The sequence below is a fragment of the Anopheles moucheti genome, chromosome X (genome assembly GCF_943734755.1).
Source record: "Anopheles moucheti chromosome X, idAnoMoucSN_F20_07, whole genome shotgun sequence".
Classification (NCBI taxonomy): Eukaryota; Metazoa; Arthropoda; class Insecta; order Diptera; family Culicidae; genus Anopheles; species Anopheles moucheti.
The window spans coordinates 13,147,057-13,170,655 of record NC_069142.1 but is presented as its reverse complement, the minus strand read 5'-3'; the positions used below and the strand labels follow the sequence as shown (position 1 = coordinate 13,170,655).

The following is a 23,599-nucleotide window of genomic DNA, read 5'->3' as shown; positions in this document are numbered from 1 at the left end:
GATTATCACAAGAGTAGAACTTTAAGGTCAGTTAAACTGAGCACAAAATGTACAGTAGATGTTGAGCAATCAGTAAGTAGGGATGAAGGCGGGGAGTGGGGGAAGGGGGGGGGGGGGGTCAAATCGAAATCAACATACGATTTAATCATCGGAAACGAAAAGCCGCCACAAGAAACAGATGTAATGGGAAAAACCCCTTGAATGTGCACACTGTTGGGTACATTTTCTTTACATGAATTTATGTTTGCTATTTTATGGCGTGAAAATAGCCTCGACAGTGTTTTTTTTTCGTCATTCGTGTATAACATCGAAATATTGTGTAATGTTTTGTGTTCCGTCGATGAAGCGAACAAAGTTCTTCCATTTTTCTTTTGTTTTGCAACCTGATAGGCTAGCGCATAATAATCGTTATCTCTCTCTCGTAGAGCGTTTTTGTTTTGTGTAAATCGTGCTTCTGGATGATGATTAAACTACTAAAACAGCAAAAAAAAAACCTTTGTTTCATATGAAATCACACAAAGGACCATTGCATTGTGTGGATATATTTTACAGGGTGTACATATTATCTATCTTACGCCTTGGTTCTTTAGCTATAACGCAATAGCCAGCTTTGTGTATTGTGGGTGTGTGCTTATGTTTTCATTCACGAAAGCGAACTCCCTTGATTTTGCATCCCCGTGGGATGCGCGTCAAGATGCATTGAGCAGACGAATAAACCGGCAAAAAAAACACTTCATACACACGTCACACAACGGCGAATAGGTTAACAAAAACATTGTTTGCGCTTGCAAAACGTAACCAATAATATCGTTTTTGTCGATCGTTCGTTTCGCGAGGTCTTGAACGCTTCATCAATTGGATTACATTTTGTTAATCGTTCGCCCTCACTAAGCAGATGTGAAGGATTGCGGGTTAGGATCGTGTATGTTTTTTTTTTCGCAGGTTGTTGTGACCTTCGTTTGTGATTTTATAGTTTGTTGCTTTTTCGCATACTTAAATATAGCTAAATCATGCTCTTGTGTTTATAATTAATTTCTTCTTTTAGTAACATCAATTTTTTCATTTCAATATCGTCTACGTATCGTGTTCGTCTAGCTTCGGCTGCAGCAACCTCTCTCTCTCTCATTAACTGCAAAACGTTGCATTTTTGCAACTCGTATCCATCACAAACTGAAATAAGCTGGTTTTGCTTGGCTTAAAGCTACTGCTTTTGATTTGTTTTTTTTTTGTTTTTCCAGCACCCTCGCATTGCAACAAACGCACACACGCATCCTACTTGTACGAAAATTATTCGTTCGTGTTCGCGTTTTTCCCCCCATTGCGCGGAAATTTTTGTGTGCAATTTTGCCTTCACTGAGAGATATAATTGTTTTGCTCTAGTTTTACCCTTTCGTTTTGCGGAAACTAAACGCAAAAGTTGTTGTTTTTTTTTTTGCAAAACACCTATTAGCAAGAATAATATGAAATAGTCCAGCAGCGATTTAACGATAAATTGTAAAGCTGAAGAAAAATATATTTGTAACTACATTTTGCTAACTGCTAAACCGCAACGTGTATGTGACGATTGTGTGACACATTAATAAAAACATATGGGTTTTTGTAAGATAAAAAAAATTGTGTGATCACTTTTGGGGGGAGACAAAATATAATAAAATGCTAAATGAAAGCTAATATGCTGGGTTGTGTGGCCCTGCGAATAATTAAAAACAAAAAACCGCTGCTGATAAGCGATCTCTTTAAAAAAAAAACGAATTTGTTATAACATTGCCACTGCATTTCAACTGTCATTTTGCTAACCAACGTAACTATAAAGCTAAGCAGTTTCGGGGGGACTTGGTTCGCATAGACTTATTCTTGAAGTGAGAGGATATCGGGGTGGGTTAGGTGGGGAGAGGTTAGTTTAGTGGTCTAGAGTTGAGTTAGCAAATGCTAAGCTCAAATGGTCTACACTAACGTTAATGAAATTATGCTCTTTTACACGACACTACGCTTACAACGATGTTTTTTTTCTGATTTGATACGCGCTACCAACTATTCCTACTGTATCAATCAACGTTGTGTAGCACGAGCCGCTGCGTGATCCTACGCAATACTACGCGCGGCTGGGCGATGATTACATTCGATTCATTCTCAAGAGACGTGAATTCGATCCCAAGGACACCCCACACACACAGTGACACACCGAGGACACGCATGCTGTAATGTGAATGATAATTTACTTGCGCAACAGTGACTTATGTCGACACCGTACAAAACGCACTATAACCAGCGCCCACCAACTAAACTTATGATATCTGCTACTAATTTCATCATTTGGCCCAGTGTGTTTTTGGGTCTTGCATCGTGTTTGTCGATCAAGCCCGAGCAAAGTCTTAAACGCAAAGTAAATAAAAAAAAAACGCAGGTAAAAGCACGGCACCGAATACGCGAAAAGAATCGCGGAACCACCATCCACCAACGGGCACCCATTCACCGTCAAATGAAGTAACCCGGGGTGACATCTTCTTGCCAACCTGGACGCGTCGGCGTCCAAACTACAATTAAGCACGGCAAGCACACTACGTACAGCATGCTTTGTACGCGGGTAACCGCTCACCGGTACTTCTGTTTACAACAACTCGGTCAGGGTTGTCGGTCGTTTCCTTGCCGGCGATCTTGTCCAGGATCGCTTCGGCAAGCTCGCGGAACGCTAGTTCGATGTTTGTGTTTGCTTTTGCGGACGTTTCCATAAAGCGTATGTCATGTTCACGGGCAATCTGGAACGAGAGTAGTGGCGTGAGTTTTGATATCATTAGAAGCATTCGCGCCCTTGTTCAAATCCACTTCTGAACCCATGCATCTATCTAAAATCCCCTATCGACAATCAATTTAAATGTGCGTTTAATCATTATTTACCTAATGTGAATTATTCTAAATCTGTATTACGAAAATTCATGAATCACTAAACATACTCTTTAATTTTCATTCGTTATCAGTCGAAATAGCAAAAATGTTTGTATATACTTTCGTAAGTATATTCAACCATTTTAGATAACGAGTTTTCTATATCGTAATGTGGAATCTTCGTATGCATTCAATTTATATGAAAAGTGAAATGATAAGGATCTTTCAAAGTGATTAATTGAAATGATTTTCCTACATTACTCTGTGATGAAATATGATGGATTCAATTCAATATATGGTATTCTTACATTTTCTCCCCTTTCCTTGCGCACGGCACGCTTATCCGCCATATCGCATTTGTTGCCGAGTATCATCTTTTCCACATCCTCATTGGCGTGCTACGGAAAAAAAATGTGATAGCGATTAAAATTCGTACACAATTAATTCAAATCCAAATCCCGTGGCTGTAATAATAAAACCTACCTCGTCTATATTTCGCAACCATTTCACTATATTGTCAAAACTTTTCTCGTTCGTTATATCATACACGAGCATAATGCCCATCGCACCACGGTAGTAAGAGGTTGTGATGGTGTGAAACCTTTCCTGTCCGGCAGTGTCCCAAATTTGTAACTTTATTTTCTTGCCTCGTAGTTCAATTGTTTTAATTTTGAAGTCAATACCTGAAAGAAATAGATGTGGATAAAGACACTTTAAAGAAACTATCACACTAAGCTACACTTATACAATCTGCGCCTCGCACGTTTCGCTGGAATACGTTTATCGGCTTTACGGTTTCAGATATCAGATTAGCTGACAGGTGTTAATAAGGAATGTTTGACCGAATCTATAATTGACAAAGAAGTGGGTCCTACTCGGTGAAACGATGAAGTGAGCGAGATTCATCAGATGCTGGTTGTTAGATCATCCGCACTTTATGCGATCAAAACTTTTTTTTCGATTGAAATGCTTGTGTTGGCTGCAGCTCCTATGAGCTCATATTAGATGGAAAGAATATTATCTAATCAAGGATGTTATTAGGGTGTATTACTGATAATAGGAAAATTCCCACCATCGACTGGCCAGGCGATATATTTTATTCCATCTTATGCGAATATTGTTTGTATTCAATGTTATTTTCTTGGTTTTAAGAGTGTTTCTTTAGTGAATCTAAAATTAATGTTTCTTTTATCGCTTTATGCACCAGACGATATAATATTTAAACTGCTACATTACTGTTGTGAATAAATTGTGTTAAAGCTATGGGTAAGTCGAGTGTTATATATCAATATCAGCAAAGAAATGGCTAGCTCTTCAAACGGGCGTTTCTAGATTAGGTGAATGAATCATGCCGCAACCTAACTAGAAAAAAATGTAAGCAAAGTTATCATTACAGTAGAATTAGGCGAGGTATCTTACCTATAGTAGAGATAAAGGTAGAAGTAAATGCATCGTCGGAAAAGCGGAACAGGATGCAGGTTTTTCCAACGCCCGAATCGCCGATCAGCAGCAGCTTGAACAGCAGGTCGTACGTTTTCTTGGCCATCGTAAACTTCTGTGTTTGCTCGTTGGTCGAACTTGTTGCTTGCTTGTGTGCTGTGTTAAGGCGTGCGGCCTGTGTCTCTTTGTATGTTGCTGGGTGGTAAATTTGATTACTCGTTTGAGGTTCGGTTGATTGAAGTGGATCGTTACTTGGTGGGATTGACTCGGTCACTTCAGCGTTGGGCCCTTTTTTGCACGCACCTGGTTACTTTAAAAGGACGAATCCTTCTGCCAGTGTGTTTGTGTTGGTGTGCGTGCGTCGATGGTGATTCGGGTATATTTTTTTTTCTACCTCGCTCCAAAACACCGCTTGGGAGTTGAGCTCTCTCGGGAGGACTAACACGCCTTCGGATGATTCGTCACTGTTTAAAGGTGAAGTAAGGCTTAAATTACACTTTTGTTTATGCAGGGTACATACAGAGGTTAGACGATTGAAAATTCCAGTTGCGATAATTTCATTACAAGACTATGCTCAATCGAACACAACAATCAGCTATCAATGAAGGATCACACAGTTCAGTAGGGCAGATTCTTTTTCTTTTCGCCCTTCTCGCCTGGATGCTCTACAACAAAAAGGGCACACTTTTATGTAGCAAGGCAACACACAAGCGGATTTTACTTAGTTGCGTGCAGAACACAGAGGGTTTCTTTTTACGGGGGATCGTTGCCTTGCTATTATACACCACCACGTAAAGCACGCACGAAAGACGGAACGAATTTAGTGTGGTGACTATATTTGTCGATGTTCTAATGTGATCTTTGTGTGAAGTTCACTACGGATTGGAACACCGCGTCAACTTGCCTTGTTAATTAATTGCTGCGAGCGAGAAAACAAACTCGTGAATCACACGGCACTTTTGACGTGGGTTTTGGGTGGCGGCTGCTCAAAGTTTTCTTTCACTTAATGCTTTTGCTTATAGATTGCCCTCTGTTATCTTGTGATTTTTGCTTGCCCGAAAGTGACTTTTTCTATTTGTTCTTTTTTTACTGTGGCTGGGTGACTGTTCAGCCGTGGCCACACCGCTCGTAGCAAAACATCACACCGATGACAGCTGGGTTTGACAGCTTCGTTTGACGTTTGGCGAATGTGCATGATTCAAGCGCACGGTTAACCGTTGAAACTCATGCATTATTCCTTAATGTTAAACTTAATTGATATTCATCGAATTTCATTGATTTTTTGCTTTAATTGCGCGCTTAAACCGACTCTTTTCAATTTGCTTTGTTTAGTAGAGAACATAACCTACGATGTTTTGCGCTCAAATTTTTATTAAACCGATAAATAAGATATTGTTTCGCGCTATCGTTTATAGCTCCAGTGAGTTTAGTTTTCTTTTTTTTTGCACTATCGTCTCAACAAAGCTGATCTGTAAGAATCTCCAAAACGCGTGTGAATCGCGATCGCTTAGCTGAGCTGGGGCAGAAACATGTGTGCATAGAATATCATATTAATGTAGAGCAGTACGACGATGATGGTGGTGGCAGCCTGGTGATATCACTTTTTCTTCGCATCTTTCAGCCCGGCACCGGCATTAAACTTAAAGAAGATGATATCGCCATCCTCAACGACGTAGTTACGGCCCTGCTGCCGGTACTTGCCGGCGGCCTTTGCCGCTGCCTCGGTGCCCTCCTCCTTAAAGTCGCCGAAATGCATCACTTCCGCCATGATGAAACCTTTCTCGAAGTCAGTGTGAATGCGACCCGCCGCCTGCGGTGCCTTCGTACCCTTCTGAATCGTCCACGCCTTCACCTCGTCTGGGCCGGCGGTGAAGAAGTACTCGAGCTGTAGCGCCTTGTAGCCGGTGGTGATAATTTTGTCCAGCACCGAGACACATTTGTGCTCCTCCTCGTACGCTTTGCGGTCGGCGTCCGTTTCCAACTCGGCCAGCTGATGTTCGTACGCACCGGAAAAGGGGATTATCGGTGCGCCTGGATCGTTCTTGTCGATCCACTCCTTGATCTTCGGCAGCCACTTGTTCTTCTTGCGTATAAAGTCCTTGTCCGAAAGGTTGACGAGATAGATGCACGGTTTGGACGTCAGGAAGAGGTATTTGTTTAGTACCTCGATGTCGTGCGCGCTCCAGTCAGCGAACCGGATGTGTTTCTTCTCGTCAACTATAACGTCTTTGATTTTCAACAAAGTTTCCTAATGAAACAGGACAAGCACAAATAACAGAGTTGATATTAGTAGAACAATTAACAATTTGATAGAATGGCATTTTAATGTAAAGAATAATAAAGTAATCCAGCGTAGGAACTCGTTATGCTTGAACCACGACGTCGGGAACAACAAAAATCAAAGGAATGATAAATGATGTTTGGCTTGGTAGAAAAAAGTGCGTTCATGTTCGTCTATTCGCTCGTAAAAGGTACTTCTTCTAAGAAAATATTGTTCAATCGATCAAGCAGAACATACTAAACAATAGAGTGCTGTAGTGGAATGGGTTCTTTATACACCAATCACAACGTTCTCCAACATAAAAGACCGTCGGAAACGCATAACAACTCCCACACGCTTTGTCAACGGCTTGTTAATCATATAATAGATAAACCAAACAAGCTAATAGATGAAGCTTGAACGAAAGATCCTATAATGGTTCCAGTTTGAACGCTTTACTTCCAAAACCTCCTTAGCAGGTGGTCCGGATATTAACAGGGTGCATTTTCTTTAGTGGATAGAAATGTGTATGCTTTGGGTTGGGGATCATCCTACCCACCAACAACACGGCAAAGCGAAAAATGGACAACAATCAATACAGTCTGATGAAATGATTAATCTTCTTTCCCATTTTGCTTTTGCGGTGTACCTTCAGCTATTGTGCATGTGCTTTATAACACATCCTACCACGTTTCCTATCGATCACGTGCCATCAAACGACATTCGATTCAAGTTTGAGTGGTTTACTATAGGTTTACCATCTCTTCAGAAAGCCAACACTTGTCCGCCCCATTTGTCCACGGGGCTTCGGCGAAAACTTTCCTAACATGGGGTGCTACGGCGAGGAGGTGGAAAATTTCATGGCCTCGTGGCTTTCTTTTGCGCTATTGTACGTGTTTTCTTAGGGGTGCGATTGGAACCAATCCTTCCGTCGGATGTTTAGGTCAATTATAGGTACTTTACGAAGTGACAGGCGGTGCTTTTTCGCTTCCCCTGAATCAATCTCTAATCGCTAACACGATTAAATTCAATTGTACGTATAGAACGACGCATAATTAATCATTATTGATGAGAATTATTGTTTGTTTGCCTTTTATGGGAAGTAAGTAAGATGATTAATTTTATTATGCACTATGCACATTCAAATTATTCGAAGTAAAATGATATGTACGCTAAGCAAAACACACAATGCGAACCCTAAGACGGTTTCTTATTAAAAAAAACCTTTTAAAATCCATTAAGAAACTAAAACTAAATCCTAATCAGTTAATCACTTTTAAGGGCTTAGTTATGAAAATAAGAACTCAGAAGAGTCATTTTAAAATTCATGCATCTTATCACTATTCAGCTACAATTTTCTTCTCCTTAGTTTAACAATTTAAACACATAAAATGCGACCTGATATTGAGCATACAAGCCGACGGACAAACACACCTTTAAGGAACAGTACGGTGTCCCTTTTATGAATGGTAAAATGGGGTTTTAAATTAATTAATAATTTTTAGTGTTGTTGATTAACGAACCAAGAGCCAACTCACAGAAAATTTTGGATTTAGAAAAGGTTAATGAATTAAAAGGTTATTTCTGCAATGTTCTATGAATCGAACAATATTAATGCTCCTTTGAAGTATCGCACATGTTAAAAAAAACAATTGCAGTGCTTAACAAACAAATAATTGAAAGGTGTAAATTAAAGAGTTGAAGCGATAGACAATTAAAATAATCCTTGCATAACTTAGCATAAACCGGGTACCGAACACTAACAATACCGCAAAAAGCCATCATACTAAAATTAATAAATAAATCATTAATCTGCAATAAACAATAATCATTTAATAAACAATTTATGAATATAAATCTCCTCATTACAGATTCAGAATCATTCATTTCTATTCAATGATTCATTCAGACACAGCAATCCGAAACAAACTCACTCAACAACTAATCTTTTCATTGATCTTTCCAATACTGCCTCGGGTTTATGTCTGTATTGACCTCTTTCCACAACGTGTCTTTTACGCCGAAAAAAAAACCTACGAACAATATACACCACCTAGCATGTTTGTTACCTGGTGGTTTCATTCATGTCGAAATCAATGAAATGATGCATGCATATTTTTCACTGATTGGTAATAGATTTAGATGCTCTTTAACACACCCGTACCATTATTGTTTGATTTCGTGGGTGCGTCAGGAAGACGTTTGTTTGCAGCGTGTATAACAAGTGACAGGATGGAGTAAAGTGTGTGAAGATAAATGGTGGAACGAGCTTAAATTTAATTTACTCCCAGACCACGAACTCGTTGGCGTTTTTTTTTTGTTACTTGGCCGCCGAACCACTCCTAGTGGAACAAATAAGACTTATCGGTATAATACGCGACGGGACCATGACACACCGCCTGCTAGATTGTGATGGTTGTTAAACGAAATCAATTGGGCGGATTGTGTCGGGATGGGTAGTGGGGTAGCGGGAAGAGTAAGTTTTGGAGGGTGTGAAGCGTTAAATTAATCTTTACAGGTGGTCCAATCGTGCACTTTGATCCCCACCCGAGCATAGTGCAGTATAACAAGCGATATTATTGATCGTAACACACCGGGACCGGAGGGATCGAGTATCACCACATCACCACTCTTCACAATACACACGTTGGAAATCCCAAATATTGCACGAAGAAGAATTGGGCTCGTGTTCACCGAAATGATTAATGAATGGTTGCTAGAGGTGGATGAAAGTAATAGAATACAAGGTATCGCTCGTTGCCCTGATGACTTTCTCAGCGGGTGCATATATGCCGGCACACGTTTTAGTTAACCGCCCGAAAGACATTATCTCCCACCTATCTGACAAGACCCACCACCGACAAGTGTGATGTATAAACAATACACAAACAACCATTCGGAATTTGCTGCAACATTTTGTACATCTCATTGGAGCATAGCGGAATATTGAACGTTCCTCTGTTGGGTTTGCTTTCTATAATGTTCCAGTATTGGCCGTCTGCTTCCACTACTTACATATTCCGGCTTGCTTTTCTTGTCACCGCCGCGCGTGACCAGCTTCTCCAGCTTGTCAAGGTTAATCATCAGCTTTTCCTCGTCCTTCAAACGCAGCTCCTCGCTGATGATGGACAAATCGCGTACCGGATCCACCTCGCCCTCCACGTGTGTCACGTCCGGATCGTCAAACGCACCTGAAATAGCAACAGCAACATACATAAGATCATAGGAAAACTGTATTAAGTTGATGTTTAGGCAGATTTGCTCAGCTGACACTTACGGCACAGATGGAAAATGGCATCGCATGCGTTGATGTGCGAGAGGAATGCATTGCCAAGACCTTGTCCCTCGGCAGCACCTTTCACCAGACCGGCAATATCCACCACATTCAGGTACGCAGGCACCTTACTGGAAGAAGAAAGAATAGACGGTGAGGGTTCATTCAATTATTACGTAACGCAAAATTAAACATTATCTATGTAACATTTCGTTGACCCCTGCCCCCTTTGTTAAACAAAAATGTGAAATTTGATTTATAAGTAACTCTTTCCATTGCTAGTCACGCCCTAGACTGACTTGCTAAGTCGATGCTAATAATTTGAAGTAGTTTCAGAAACATCTTTAATTTCATATTGCAAAAATGTTGATCTTCATCAAAATCGTTTGGTTTTCAATTAGTCCTATCTGTCATCAATGTAATTGAAGTAACAAGGACCAGGTTAACTAAACTCAGGCCAGATTCTTGACGGTAATCTTGAGGAAGTCATTTTCCGGAAGAAACTTCGTATCCTTGTCCCAAATCACCGCACGTCCAAAACGAAATAACATTTACCATACGCTGATCGTCAACCGCTACTAAATACGTCTGTCCTGTAACGCGCACTACATAACCATCTAGCGTTGGTTGAATCTGATTCAGATTCATGACTCTGAAGACAGTTTTGAATCTGCTGTCAACTATTATTAGCTGGTATGCTAACTACAGTCACAGCCATACAAACAACTGTCACATTCTACTTTGTCGAAAATCGTTCATTGTCCCTAAAATGATCGAAAAACTTAAGTTTATGAGATAGCTGACTCCTTGGATATATAAAAAACGTAGTGGTTTTACAATGTTGAACTACAATCGGCGAATGTGTCAATTGATTGTTAAATAAGGACTCGTAAATAAGGATTGTTAAACGAGGAATGTAAAATCGTTCCACCGCTACCCACCTGAATCTAATAATCAACATCTGGTATCAAAAGGTAAGGTATTAAAGAGCGAGCTTTTTGACTTTTTATATCAACAAGTAGATATATAAAGATGTAACCGAGTATGCCCGGGATAAGGCAAATCGCAAGGAGGAAATGCCTTGTGACACTTGTTATTATCGCTCAACACAAGCGGTGTTGAAAATACGGCATTGCCGTCATATTATAAATTAAATAAAAATAAAAATAGATATATAAAGAAGGAATCGCTACAATAAGTTACTTTTCCCATAAATACATTATTCAGGGAGAATACACGTGTTTTATCTGGTTGTATATTAGGTAACAACAATTCGAACCCACCCTCGTTTCCCTCCTATGTAACAATAAGTAACGCTGGTACCCATCTCCTCTTCTCTTATCAGCGTTACGTAGTAAACGGTTGTTCACTGATGGAATTTCAAGTAGTAGCAGTAGTAAATGTATAGCAACACAACGAAATCACGTTGCAAATGTTGTTGTTTTTTTTAATAAATATAAAATATGGCCACTCTTGAATGTGGTTCTTACCGTTTAGCTCATCGGAACGGCACATTTAAATAGCAGATAATGATGGAGACCGTGGAGAGAAATTTCTTCGGTGTGCTAAGAACACCAAGAATCCCCATCTCGATCGCTAAATAACCGGTCGGTTATGCATACTGCGTGTGTGTAATTTGCTTAATTTTTCAATCGAAGCTATCTCGATTCATTCTCGGGCCGGTGGTAATCGGGCCCAAGGATCGTTTCATTTTTTGTTCCACAATATGCTGCTGATATTGGAGCAAAACACTGGAAGTGGTTCACTTCCAGCCTCCAAGGTATATACGAGAGAGAGAGGGAGTCGGATCATAAAAAAAACGGGAGGGTGGACACTTAAATGCAACAATCACCGTGAACTCGGGTAGACAAAATTAAAGCACTACCAGACAGGTATGCTAAATCAAAAAGAGGTCACACTGGAAATTGTAGACCTTATTTTCTTGGCGAAATATTCGCACTGCGCTGGCACTATAAATATACATTAGCGTCAACATTTTGTTTTGCTTTCTAAAACATGTGGTTAAATGTATAATAGATGTATTCTGGCGTATTAAAGTAGCATCACACTTACTTACAGCCACATTTTTACACTGCAACCTCGCGCACAATGTATCTTCGGAGGTTTACTGAGCTTCGTCCCGCTCCCCGCCCCCCCTCCGTTTCGTCAATGCAAATTTGCACCGGTTACTGATTCAACTTAATTCGGTTCAATCTGCATATCTCACACGTAGTCTTACGCTCGTTAACCCGGCTCCATCATTCCTAGGCGTCCTTAACATTTTACCCTCGCACGGGACGGAGCGCTTCAATGCAATCCATGAAGAAGCAGTGAATTTCTGCGAAAGGTACCTAATTTCGGCTATTATTGGTCCCTGCCTGGTTATGATGAGGCACCCGGGAAGTGCTCCGTGTCTATACACACCCTTCGGATCCTGGTTACCTGGAGCCCGATGGCTCGACCCAACCCGACCGATCGATCGAGAGAAAATCGATTTGTCCTTCCCTGGGAACGGTATCCTCCGGGGAGAAGGTTCAGGTACCACACGGTGGGGGTTTTCGCGACGGGTTCCGGTGGAAGGGTTTGGGGAAGATTACCGTACCAAGGTAGCAATTATATGGCGGACTCGTTCTAGAAGGTACAGTTTGATATGCTAATGCCGCGATACTGTTCCATCGGCTTATGACGCGAAGTTTTAAAGATGTCTGCTTTTGGGTATATGGTGTTGTAATAGGCGGTCGCGCCAAGGATGTCCGAATATGCTGTGCTTCCACGTAGGAGCTCGCGACGGTTCAGCAGCATCAGAATTGGCCGGCGGTTTTCTCTCTCTCTCAACCGTTGTCCACAGCATATAATCAAGATTCTGACAAGTTTGTTATGAGCTCCTAGAAGAAAGCAAACTATTTCCGTCCCAAAGGGCCACAGGATGCAGGAGATTTGCATATATTCGTTAGGTATCTTCGTAGGAACAAGTTTGAAAACCTATTCGCGAAAGAAATTGTCGTTGTGCGGTTAAAACAATTGCTTTCCTCTCACGCAGTAATGTTTGTTAACTTCAGAAAGTGTTCTCGTTGTTTGACGACTCTAACCCGTGCAGCCCTCTATGGGCAAATATTGGAAACATTTTGATGTCCACCTAACACGATTATTGTCCTCAGACACTATCCGTGTATCACCACCCTTTCCCCCCCCCCCCCCCCCCACTAGATTCCTCACGCCCTTCCTCGGCCTCCGCATAAACGCATCCTCAGGCGGCAAAGGATAGGAAAGCCCACCAAAACGGTGGGAATATGAATATGCGTTCGGTACGTGTGTCTGTGTGTCGAAATTTGTGCAATTTTAAGTAATTTTGGGCCAATTTTCTATAATTATGTCCCGCTGTTCTGCCTGTTGCGGGAATCTGTTACAGTTGCCCACGGTTGGGGCCCACATTTGCTTCCATATTTTTCCACCATCTCGCGCGCACGGAATTCATTTTTACACACTTGACGGTCGCCATTATCTTTCGTCTTATATTTTTTTTTCGTTTCGCCATTGCTGTTGTGGCGGCTGTTCGCGTATGAATCGTTTGCGATTTTTCTTTTAAATGCTGTTTGGTGCAGAGTTTGCAAACTTTTCGAGTTTTTATGTAAGAAATTAAAGTTTGTACTTCGTCTTCTCATTCGCACATCTTGCAGATTGCTTTCCGCGCAACGTAAACACATTGAAGCACAAAGATGTGTCCCGATTAGTGTTGTGTCTTGTGTGTTCGATTTCGAATTCGCACAAAATTTTCCTTTAGCGGAGGTCATACGTAAATGTGAGACCGCCGAATGTTGCAGATGAAAAGGAATCAATTCCTTTGGCAGCAAAAGGAACACAACGAAAAACTACTCGACCAACAACAAAACGAGCATGTACCACAAACGAACACATAAAGTGCGCAACGATGGCAATGATTATAGGGTGTGTAACGGCATAATGACGTCTGGGCATGCATTTCCGTTGGCCTGGTCCCCTGGTCCACCCCCCCCATTCCTTCCCATGTGTGCCGCATACTAACCCCGGGTTCTGTGGGGTTTTGTGCTTACCGGGCTGCGCTTTTCAGAAGCAACCGACAAATTTTTCCACCGAAATAAAAATCGCTGACAAACCGAACGACCCCGAACGACTTCGCGATGGGGGAGAAGGGAAGCCAATGAAGTGGTTGCTTGATCGTTCGACCGAGGAGTTCTTCACAGCACCAAAGTGCAAGAAATCGGAACCACAATCCTTGGCCCGGGCCAACAAAAATCGACCGGGAGTTTTTTTCTTTATATCTCCCTCAAACAAAACAATAAAAAAAAGCGCAGGTCCTACCAACAGTATCAAGTGGGCAGCAGGCAGAAAACTCCCGATGCCGGCGTTGAGTGTAAGAAATTCTAAGAAATGTTGCCCCTAACCACCCGGCAGATGATTGCTAGGTGATTTGAATAATATTGTTCCCTTGCGCCTGTTGTTGTTGCGTCTCGCGCGCGCGCGCTCGCGCACTCTGCTAACACTATGGCTATTTGTGTCGTGCCGTGTGTCGCCGTTTCTCGCCTGCAATTTACCTCGCCAAAGGAGTTGATACAAAAAAGGGGGGAGTTTTTCTTCGCTTCGTTCCATCGAAAATGCTGTTGCACCGGTTTCTTATTCCGACCGGGGACCTAGCTCTCCCTTTTTTGGGATCTCCGGAACCGCGCGTTCGATCTGTTCTTGGCGTATTTGCATAATGACCGACCTGCCGGGTGCTAAGGGTGCTTTGCGTAGCAAATAGTAGTGTGCCCCGGACCGTCACAGCTCGCGCTGGACAACGTTCTTGGGCTATTAAGGACAAGCTGCTTCCTGCCTACGGTTGCGGGGACAGAGAATGACAAGATGAGCAGGGATGTTTGTGACGAGTTGAAGGTTAATGGCGCAGAGTGCGCTTTGCAAGATCAAACAATAGGGAGTCTATAGTTTTGGCTCTTTAAAAATTCTTTAAATAATCACTACTTGGAATATATAACCCGGAGTTCATGCGATACTACGTTCCAAAGTTACAGCTTTTATTATTAATCAGATTATTATATTGAATCAGATATTAAAACGTTCCGTACCAAGTCACCCAAATGTGGGTGATGCTGTAGTGCACTTTGAATAAAATGTTTGTTTTCTCTTTTGATACGGTATCAACTCTAAACAGCACTATAGTTAACATAAGGATTGAATAACAAAACCGAAGTAAAAGTTTTTTTTAATAAAAAGAAAACTCTAGGCTTGAGCAGATCTTATATTACAGAATACAACCATCTAGAAAACTCTTCTACCTGTGTTGGCGGGGAAATATGCCTGTCCGAAATAAAATCCATATTAGCACCATCTTTTCGATTAAAATCTCCTAATGGGCTTTATCAATCGCACATCATGATGCACCCCATTTGTGCAGCTTGCAGCAGTCAACGCATACCCGCCATTTAAAATCCACCAACCAATAGAGAAAAGTACGGCTGTGTCAGGTGTAACAAGAACCAAAAATAAAAATAAAACCCTTTACCCCACTTGTATGCACGAAAATTCGGGACACCTATTCATGCCGAAGGCTCCCAGTCGGTTCCCAGCCGGTACACACATACACACCCGTGGGCGCCATTTTTCTTTCCCTCGTACCCATTTGTATGGCCCGCGGGTCCGAACGGGTAAAGGGCTGTGGGGCGCGCGCAGCACAAGGATAGGGCTCCATTTTGGTTGTTGTTTTGTTTTGTGTGTTTCGTCAGTTCTGCTCCCGGTGTTTGCCCGATCGACCGCTGTCGGACAATTTTTCCTACATTTGCACAGCGCATTGCACGGGCTGGTTTCCTTTTTTCCTGCTTCTTCTGATTAATCAAACTCGTTCTCTCGCGTGCGCTCTCTCTCCTTCTGCTGCTTTCGCTTGCGTTCTTTCCGCGCTTGTGCCGCTCAGCCTTGAGAAGGATGATGATGGAGCTTACTCCCTGCCAATAGGGGGGGTGAAAGAACGCGAAACGCAACACCACCGTTCGCAACCACCACACATTTAAACGATAGGGCACGATTGGCATTGGCACGGAAGCCGGAGCCTGTTTCGTTGATGGTTGTTGAGCTACCGTTTGTTGGGCTTGCTTTTTTTTTATTCGCCTCTTCGTACGATTACACCGCGCACTGGAAGGGGAGCCACAGTAGCAGCACGGTGTGTTTTCAGGTGCTCAAAGGGCTATCCCAATTGGTCGAAATGGTTTCGTCCAGCGAGCGCTGCTGCACAGCATAAATTCGCGTGTCAGTTCATTAGGACTGTTTTGCCTTTCGGATTAGTTCTCCTGCTCTCGCATGTCTCGGTTGTACGCTTACTTTGTATCATATTGGCCCGGGCGTGAATAGTTCTCCATTTTATGTTTGCGCGTACATCCACCATTATGATGGCGCTACGTTTGTGGTATTGGTTTTCTAAAATTAAAGTAAGTTCCTAAAAATATACAATCATTTACATAAAACGATAATCCCACAACAATTGTCAATTAGAATACGTCGCTTTGAAGCAGTATAGTTATCGATCTTTTATCGATCGATCGATTTAAATCACCATGAAATCAAACGTCTGTGCCAACAGATGCTGTTCGCCAACTGTTTCATAAGCAAAAAAATCATACTGAACATCAAATGTAAAGGGCACCAACAAGCAAGTGGAGCTGTGTTTGGAGCAGTATCCTGAAGTGATTGATGAACAGCAAAGTACGCCACGCCTCTTTTCAGGTGCGGCTGCACGTATCATCTGTGGGGGAAATTTCAGTAGCAGTCAAAACGATATTGCCAGCGCACGGACAGACGCAGGATATGATTCGCATTACAGTATACACCTTTATCCTTCACTCCCTTGTGTCTCGCTATGCTGCGAAATTAAACGTTTAGTATGTATGCGTGCCGTCAGCCCGATGGCACTACCGCCACAAATAACTATTGTTTATAGTGCCATAAGATATCGTATCGACGTAATATCTGCTTTCACGTACGATAGGGCGCGGTTTTGCCAATCATTGTCCAATTTCCTACTCCTTAATCTGACGTCCTGTGCCCGATGATGCGGTCCACCGTTGCCCCGTGCGGTGTGTTTCGATACGGTCAGTAGACGTATTTAGTAGAATCACTATAATTGCAAAATCGCATTAAACTACACCGCACATTTGGGCGTTGTGTGGTGCTTCCGGCGATCTCTAACCACGGTGTAAAGTAGACAGTCCTTAACGTTTTACGTGCTGCGGAACCGCACAGTGCTCCTTGTTTGACGGTTTCTGTTTGCTTGAGTTTGAATTTTGCTCGGTGCGTTGAATATTACATTAAGCTGTTGTTGTGCTTTTTACCACTCTTTGGTTGATTGTTGTGATTTGTTGACATGGCTGTGTTTTTTTGTACACCTTAATGAAGCACAATTAAAGTTCGGACATTTAAACAGGTAGTACACGCTGCAATTTCAAAACTTTGGAGTACCTACTTTACTGTAAACTTTACTAAAAAAGTTGTAGCTCAATTCGTTCTAAAAGTTACAAGCCGAAATAAGAATTAGTTTCAAGAAAACTTCAAAAGCGGTTTTCTCAACATCATAACACACAAAACGTCTCGTGAAATGCGGTAAAAGTTTTTAATACCACGGAGTTATTTCCGTCATCGGGTCCTAGTCGTTTTCCTTATCCAAAAAAAAAAAATCTCTTTGGTGTCTTCCACGTACACTAAATTATACATACGATCATATAAAATTTATGATAAATTAAGGTAGAAATTCATAATATACTCTAGTTTTAACGGATGTGACCTCTATGATGTCCGCCGATGAACACCGGAGGATTCACAGAGCATCTAGTCTAGAGGCTGAAAAAGTTACCCAATGTAGTTAAACAAAATTACTGTTTGTTTTAAAAAAAACGATGATTCCAGAATACACACATGTGTTTCATTATTGTCATACGTGTAAGGTAATCTTTCAAATAACAGTCCCAAAAACTCTCTCCAGCCTCTAGAGTGTACTACCCTTGTAGGGCACTAGTTTTTTCAAATATGTTTACTATATTCGATTAAGTTTGCAAAAAAAAATGCACATACCTTGCAGGCTTATGATATTCGCACAGATAATCATATCTAGCATCGGGCACTGGAACTCTGTAGAAAGAAAGAAGAAAGAGGAAGAAAAATTAGGCAACAATATAATTAATTCTATTTTCTACACTGCAACTGGAAGTAGTTCGAAATATATAATTGAAAGATGCATCAAACTGTTGGCAGACCATTTGATTAGGAGATTCAAAAAATAAACATATCCCATTGCAATTCAGAACATTGCATTCCTTCAAGTAATCCAAAAAGTTATGGCATTCAAAAAGTTCAACGAAGTAAAACAGTTCAGAAGACACGAGACAAAAACCCCAAAACCCGTATGTTTAGATGGTCATGTTGAGCACCATAAAAATACCCTCACAAATCGCAATGGTAATACACATCAATTTTGCAAAAAAAGATGTTCAATTTCAACAACAAAAACCAACCGAATGCGAACGGAAACGTGCGGCAGTCGGCCAATAATGGAGGAAAACAAATTAATGCACCGTTGAAGTGATGTCCTTTTTTGGATGTTCTTCCTTTCCGCGGCGGCATCGCACACACACACACACACACACACACACTGGGCACACAACGGGGCCACAGTCCAATTGTGCATCACTCCGCCCAACCGTTGCGGCACGATGGTTGCATTTAATTTCGCTTTTATTATTATCTTTTATCACGCTACAAGCCCGAAATACGAATCGTCGAACGTCCAATGCGCCGGACTATAGGACTATAGACGGGGAGGAAAAAAGGAATGTTCTACGTTCGCGCGTTAGTGGACCATTGAATCCGAAGCGAAATTTATGCGACCAGTCGCGGCTGTCCCGATGCTAAAGGGCCCGGTGCTGCTCGAAAGAAACAATTGTATACCACGTACAAAAACACATTACACGAAACGGACCACGAAGAAATTACTATGGCCCTGGTCAGGTGTAGCAGCAGAAGTTTTCCACTGGACAGTGTTGGCAAGTAATTATCCGCGCCCGCGAACTTAGCCTGGCGACGTTTGATGAAATGATAATGGTTTCCTTTGACTCGCATACTACCACCGCGGCGCAAAAGCCCGCGCCCCGCTGTCACTGTTAGAAATGAGAAGCGAGTTGGTATGCGAATTATCGGAAAGCTAGAGGTGTTATCGAGCAACCGGCGAAGGAAAAGACGGGGCTTTTTTTCGTTATCGAAACGCAGCAGTTTGCCGTTCGGTTAGCGCACGGGAGTGCACGGGTGAATAATTGCAGGATTTTTAATTAATTCCACACCGAACCGAGCCGAACACGCACGGGTCCGAGTGGCCATAGATACTGGTGGAGCACTGGGTACCGATTGGATGCGTTCTTGCCCACTTTTTTCCCAACCCGTCTGCCGCTCCCTTCGGTGTTGTGATGAGAGAGAATGGGTGAGAGTGTAAATATAGGTAAAGGGAACCATCAGGCACCATCCGGGCGTGTTTGAATGGCATAACTGGGAATGAAATGCCAGGTGGGGTATGAGGGAGGTTGATGCTGCTAGTGCGGAATGGGATCAGTCGCCCTTTAATTATCCCATCATCGCTTCCGTCCGGCACCGTCACACGGTTTGCTGACGTTTGCATTAGTTCCATTTCAACGATATTCGAGTCGATCGTTTAATCGCACCCATCACCACCGGTGTCTCCTTCGGGACAGTTCAACTGCGGATGCTTATTGGCAACTGTTTGCGTTCGTTTGATATGCAAATGAGTGTTACGCTACATTGCTACACATTCCCCATTCCGCTTATCGTGGTCTATCGTACACGTGCACGTTGCTGGAACTCATTTCGTACCTGCTCTCGTTAGGATCGATCGTGCAGAAAGGGAAATTTTCTGCTGGTGCGGCACTCTTCGTTAGTACGTTGAAGAACGTTGATTTGCCCACGTTCGGTACGCCAACGATGCCGATGCGAAGGTTCGTTCCGATGCGCCCGATCAAAGGCTTAATTTCTGGTTCGGCTAATTTCTTCGGTGGCATTTTTCCGGCAGCTATGGGAACGTTCTCGGATTAGTTGCTTTATAGCGCTGAAAGAAGAAAGGAAAACAAAACAGGCAATATGGAACAGTTCGTTTCAAACACATTGTAATTTGCATCCAGATAAGATGGTTGGGCAACAGCATTCGACTGTGCCCGCAGGAAAGAGATCACCGGGAGATAGCGATTATTTTTATATGACGTACCGGTTGGCAGTACCAAAATAAGTTACCAAAAAGTCGAACGATTTGACAGACTAGATTCATGTGCTACCCACTCATTTCGCCCCCAAAGGGAAATTATTGTTTACAACTCTAAAAGTGATACGATTTCTTTCAGAACCTTTCCTGGTGGAGCATGGAAAAAAGAATGTTTCTCGAATTCTCACCGGTAGACAAAAACGGCATTCCAAACTAAAGAAATGCATACGTATGACGTGGGCCTACAAGGTTCCCTCAGCTGTATTGATTGATTGATGGTTTTGAACATTGGTGAGACATTTTTCAACTAAGACCGCTTAATCGATTCGCATTTGTTAGCCAGCCACACATTGAAGATAGCGGATTGATTGTCGTGAAATGCTCGGTCGGCAGAAATGTATTCATTGTTTTGGTTAGCTTTCCATTCTTCAGTTCCAACCGTCCTAACCTTACTTTCCGTTTCCGGCACAGGTAAACAGCCGGCGTGACGGCGATATTAACCAGCAACACAATCCAGCGAATCGAGCACACCCACGCCGTGCTACATTTAATACGTGTTAGTTAGTGAATTACCTGCTTCAGGTGCACAAATTCTATGGCCTGGGCAGTGAGTTTTGCAATCGAAAGAATATCCAAGCACAGAAACACGAACCCGCACGGAGGAAAACAAACGTGGAAGGCAAAAGTTTGACGTTTGACAGCTGTGCTCACACGCGCTCACGGAATGTCAGTGCGAATCGAGCAGCTTTCTCACAGTTTTTAAATATTCGAGCAGCTCCTCTCACTACGCATGCACAATGGGAAAATTACATGGATTTGAATCAAAATTTATCTGTTTTTCAAAATTGTGGAAAATTAAATGAATTTAATAGGATATGAATGATAATTGGCGTAAAGTGGTTAGTAGAAACTTATGCTGTTTTATTTTTTAAAAAGTACTCGTTTTTTTAACACTTCCAAACATAAAGGGCTAAAAATCTATCAGTGCATAGCAACCTGAGCATATTTTGAGGGTCTCGTTAGTTTTAGAAAGTTGAGTTTTTGGGTTCTATGAAGTAATCGAAGAAGAAGTGTCTACAAATTCAAATCTTCAGATATATTCAAGGTTCTTGAAACCTGAAACACCTCCTGAGACAACTTTAGCTTTGCTCTTTTAAAGTCAAGGCCACAAGCACTTCTTGCTGTATCGATTTGGGGTCCCCTTTGCAGCTCACCTTTTAAGTTATACATATCACGTAGAGAACGTCCAAAAACTTTCACCATTGGCCACTGTTGATATATTCTCGCTGCTCGGAACGTTCTTTGCAAAGGCTTCGCCGTTTACTTTCTGTGTCGTTTTTTAATATGCTACCACTCTATGATTATTAATATAGGACATGTAATTAACAGCGCATTGCGAGAAGCATTGCATACATTAAAAATAAAAATTGTATATAATTATAGCCATTGTGCGCCCGATCATATGCCGATGGGTGCGAGCCTTCCGGAAGGGCGACACGGGCGATGAAGCGGTGGGGAAAAACGGGATATAACTTAGCGACATCGAGTCGATTTGTCACCCAGGACGAAAAAGGACACGCCCTTGGCCCCGGCAGACAAATGTGTGGCGCGTACTCTCGAACTCTATTGTGCCCAGTAGTGTAGCAGCTACTGCGGGATGCTAAATGAAAATACAATGGCAGCACCCTTTCGTCTATGTGTGTGTTTTTTTTTCGGTTTGTTTCTTTTTACCTACTGCTCTAGGTGCTGCAGATTGAATGATGTTGGAAAGGAAAAACGATCAAGGAAGACACAGATTTTTTCGTTGTTGTTGTTCAGCACCGATGAAACGATAAAATAAATCCATCAAGGGCTATTTTACAGCAACGGTTTGGGTAGCGGATCGGAATAGGATCGATGTAGTTTTACACATAAAGCGCAATAGGCGTAGCACCCTTTTAAAAAATACACTTCCGGTTCCTTTGGAACTATTGAGGTGGGTAAAAATGTATTATTGCACACTCCCAAACGGGCAAAAGAGTAACTTTGATTGTTTTGTCACTAGCGCACATATGAAACATTCGTTATGTTCACTGGGATAATTTGAAGAATAAAATTTCATAGCTAACTCAGCTCAGAATTTTGTGAAATGGATTGTAGACAACAAGTTCTATCGAAAAAATGCATACTTTAATAAAGAAAAAAAAACAAATTAATATTATTAAATTGTATTCAATTCAAGGTAAGGAACCATAGCTTACAGAAAATAACGTATTGGGGCCAATTCCCCAATAAAATGTTGAATTAGCGTTTAATTCCTGATATAACTATAACTATTCCCAATTACCTACACTTACAGCATTGAAATTCCTGTAGTCTAGTTCCCTAATGTCTGTTAAAGTGCAAATGACCAGCACCTCAGACATCAACATGGGACCTTGAGCCTTCAGGGACAAGAAAACCTAGAGTGTCTGAGATTGAACGCGTACAACATCAATCAATGAATAACTCAGTTATCTTACCAATTTTCCTTGAAAACCTTGGGTATTGCTTGAAGGAATACTTCTACGCACGAATCTCTCAAATCAGCAAGATCTTAATGTGTAATCACATAGTACAACTATATAAAAATGACATATATAGCTCCTTACAGTACATACAGTTTTCCTTACCCTAATCGACACATCTTCGCTGGAATTGGAATCAGTTATTCGCATCTTTAATTTCTGGTGGCTTAATTAACTATAGGATGTTGTACAACTAAGAATGTTTAATTCCTAGCTCTTTGGAAACTCAGGTGCTGAATTCTTGATGCATCAGGATGCACGCAATATCGATGAGCGGTTGAACCACGTACTATTCTATCCCCTCAAATACCTTGGATCAAACAATTTGACAGTTTGAGTATGAAGGTCACAACGTGCGGTACAATATCCTTTATTTAACCAAGATCCATTATAGATATCTTGTCTATATCACCAAGAATTCTAGTATCACAGCCTTAGTATGTGTTAGAATACAATCTAATGCAAGCCGCATGATACGATTTTGCAAGCGCTTCCCATTTATCCCCTGCTGCCAAGAAACGAGAATGTCGTGCAAACAGTTGGCGATTTGCAAGGCACTTTCCAAACAAATTATTCCATAGTCTACTCATCACGTCACATTGTTCATCAACTTTAGTGAACCAATTCAAACAAGCAGCAACGAAGAACCGGTATTGTTTCGGTGAAATGAATGAATCGTCAAGAAAGGCGATTGATTTAACGAAACCAAACCTCGAGTCTGACATATTACAATTAGTCAATCAACGATCACCTATCGATAGCAATTGGTGTCAGCCGACAAAAAGGAAGGAAAAAAAGCAAAACAAAAAAAAATCATTTAGCAAAATTGGCTTTGTGCAATAAAGTGAAAAGCTTATTCTTCTTTTCAAACTGAAATGTAGGCACCAAAAAGGATCACCGGTAGGCGCAGGTAGTTTGGC

General features: G+C 41.8%; 2 protein-coding genes across 3 annotated transcripts in view; both read right to left on the bottom strand.

Moving 5' to 3' along the window:
• Positions 1-222: 222 nt before the first annotated feature.
• Positions 223-4,970, bottom strand: LOC128306416 (ras-related protein Rab-10-like). The gene is made up of 5 exons (XM_053043934.1): positions 4,888-4,970; positions 4,303-4,787; positions 3,367-3,566; positions 3,192-3,281; positions 223-2,756 (listed from the first exon to the last, which is right to left on the bottom strand). Exons 2-5 carry the CDS (start codon positions 4,427-4,429, stop codon positions 2,559-2,561), a joined length of 615 nt encoding a protein of 204 aa, XP_052899894.1. The 5' UTR covers positions 4,430-4,787; positions 4,888-4,970; the 3' UTR covers positions 223-2,558.
• A 226-nt stretch (positions 4,971-5,196) lies between these two features.
• Positions 5,197-23,599, bottom strand: part of LOC128306415 (obg-like ATPase 1) — a 50,997-nt gene continuing 32,594 nt past the window's right edge. Inside the window, exons 1-6 of one of the 2 annotated variants that reach the window (XM_053043932.1) lie at positions 20,707-20,821; positions 19,752-19,983; positions 17,946-18,002; positions 9,861-9,988; positions 9,599-9,774; positions 5,197-6,571 (exon numbers count right to left, since the gene is read on the bottom strand). In XM_053043932.1, coding sequence (XP_052899892.1) covers positions 5,921-6,571; positions 9,599-9,774; positions 9,861-9,988; positions 17,946-18,002; positions 19,752-19,936 — 1,197 coding nt within the window. In that variant the 5' untranslated portion in view covers positions 19,937-19,983; positions 20,707-20,821 and the 3' untranslated portion in view covers positions 5,197-5,920. Of the gene's footprint in view, positions 6,572-9,598; positions 9,775-9,860; positions 9,989-17,945; positions 18,003-19,751; positions 19,984-20,706; positions 20,822-23,599 lie in introns of those variants that run through there. The other variant, XM_053043933.1, reaches the window with a different exon arrangement.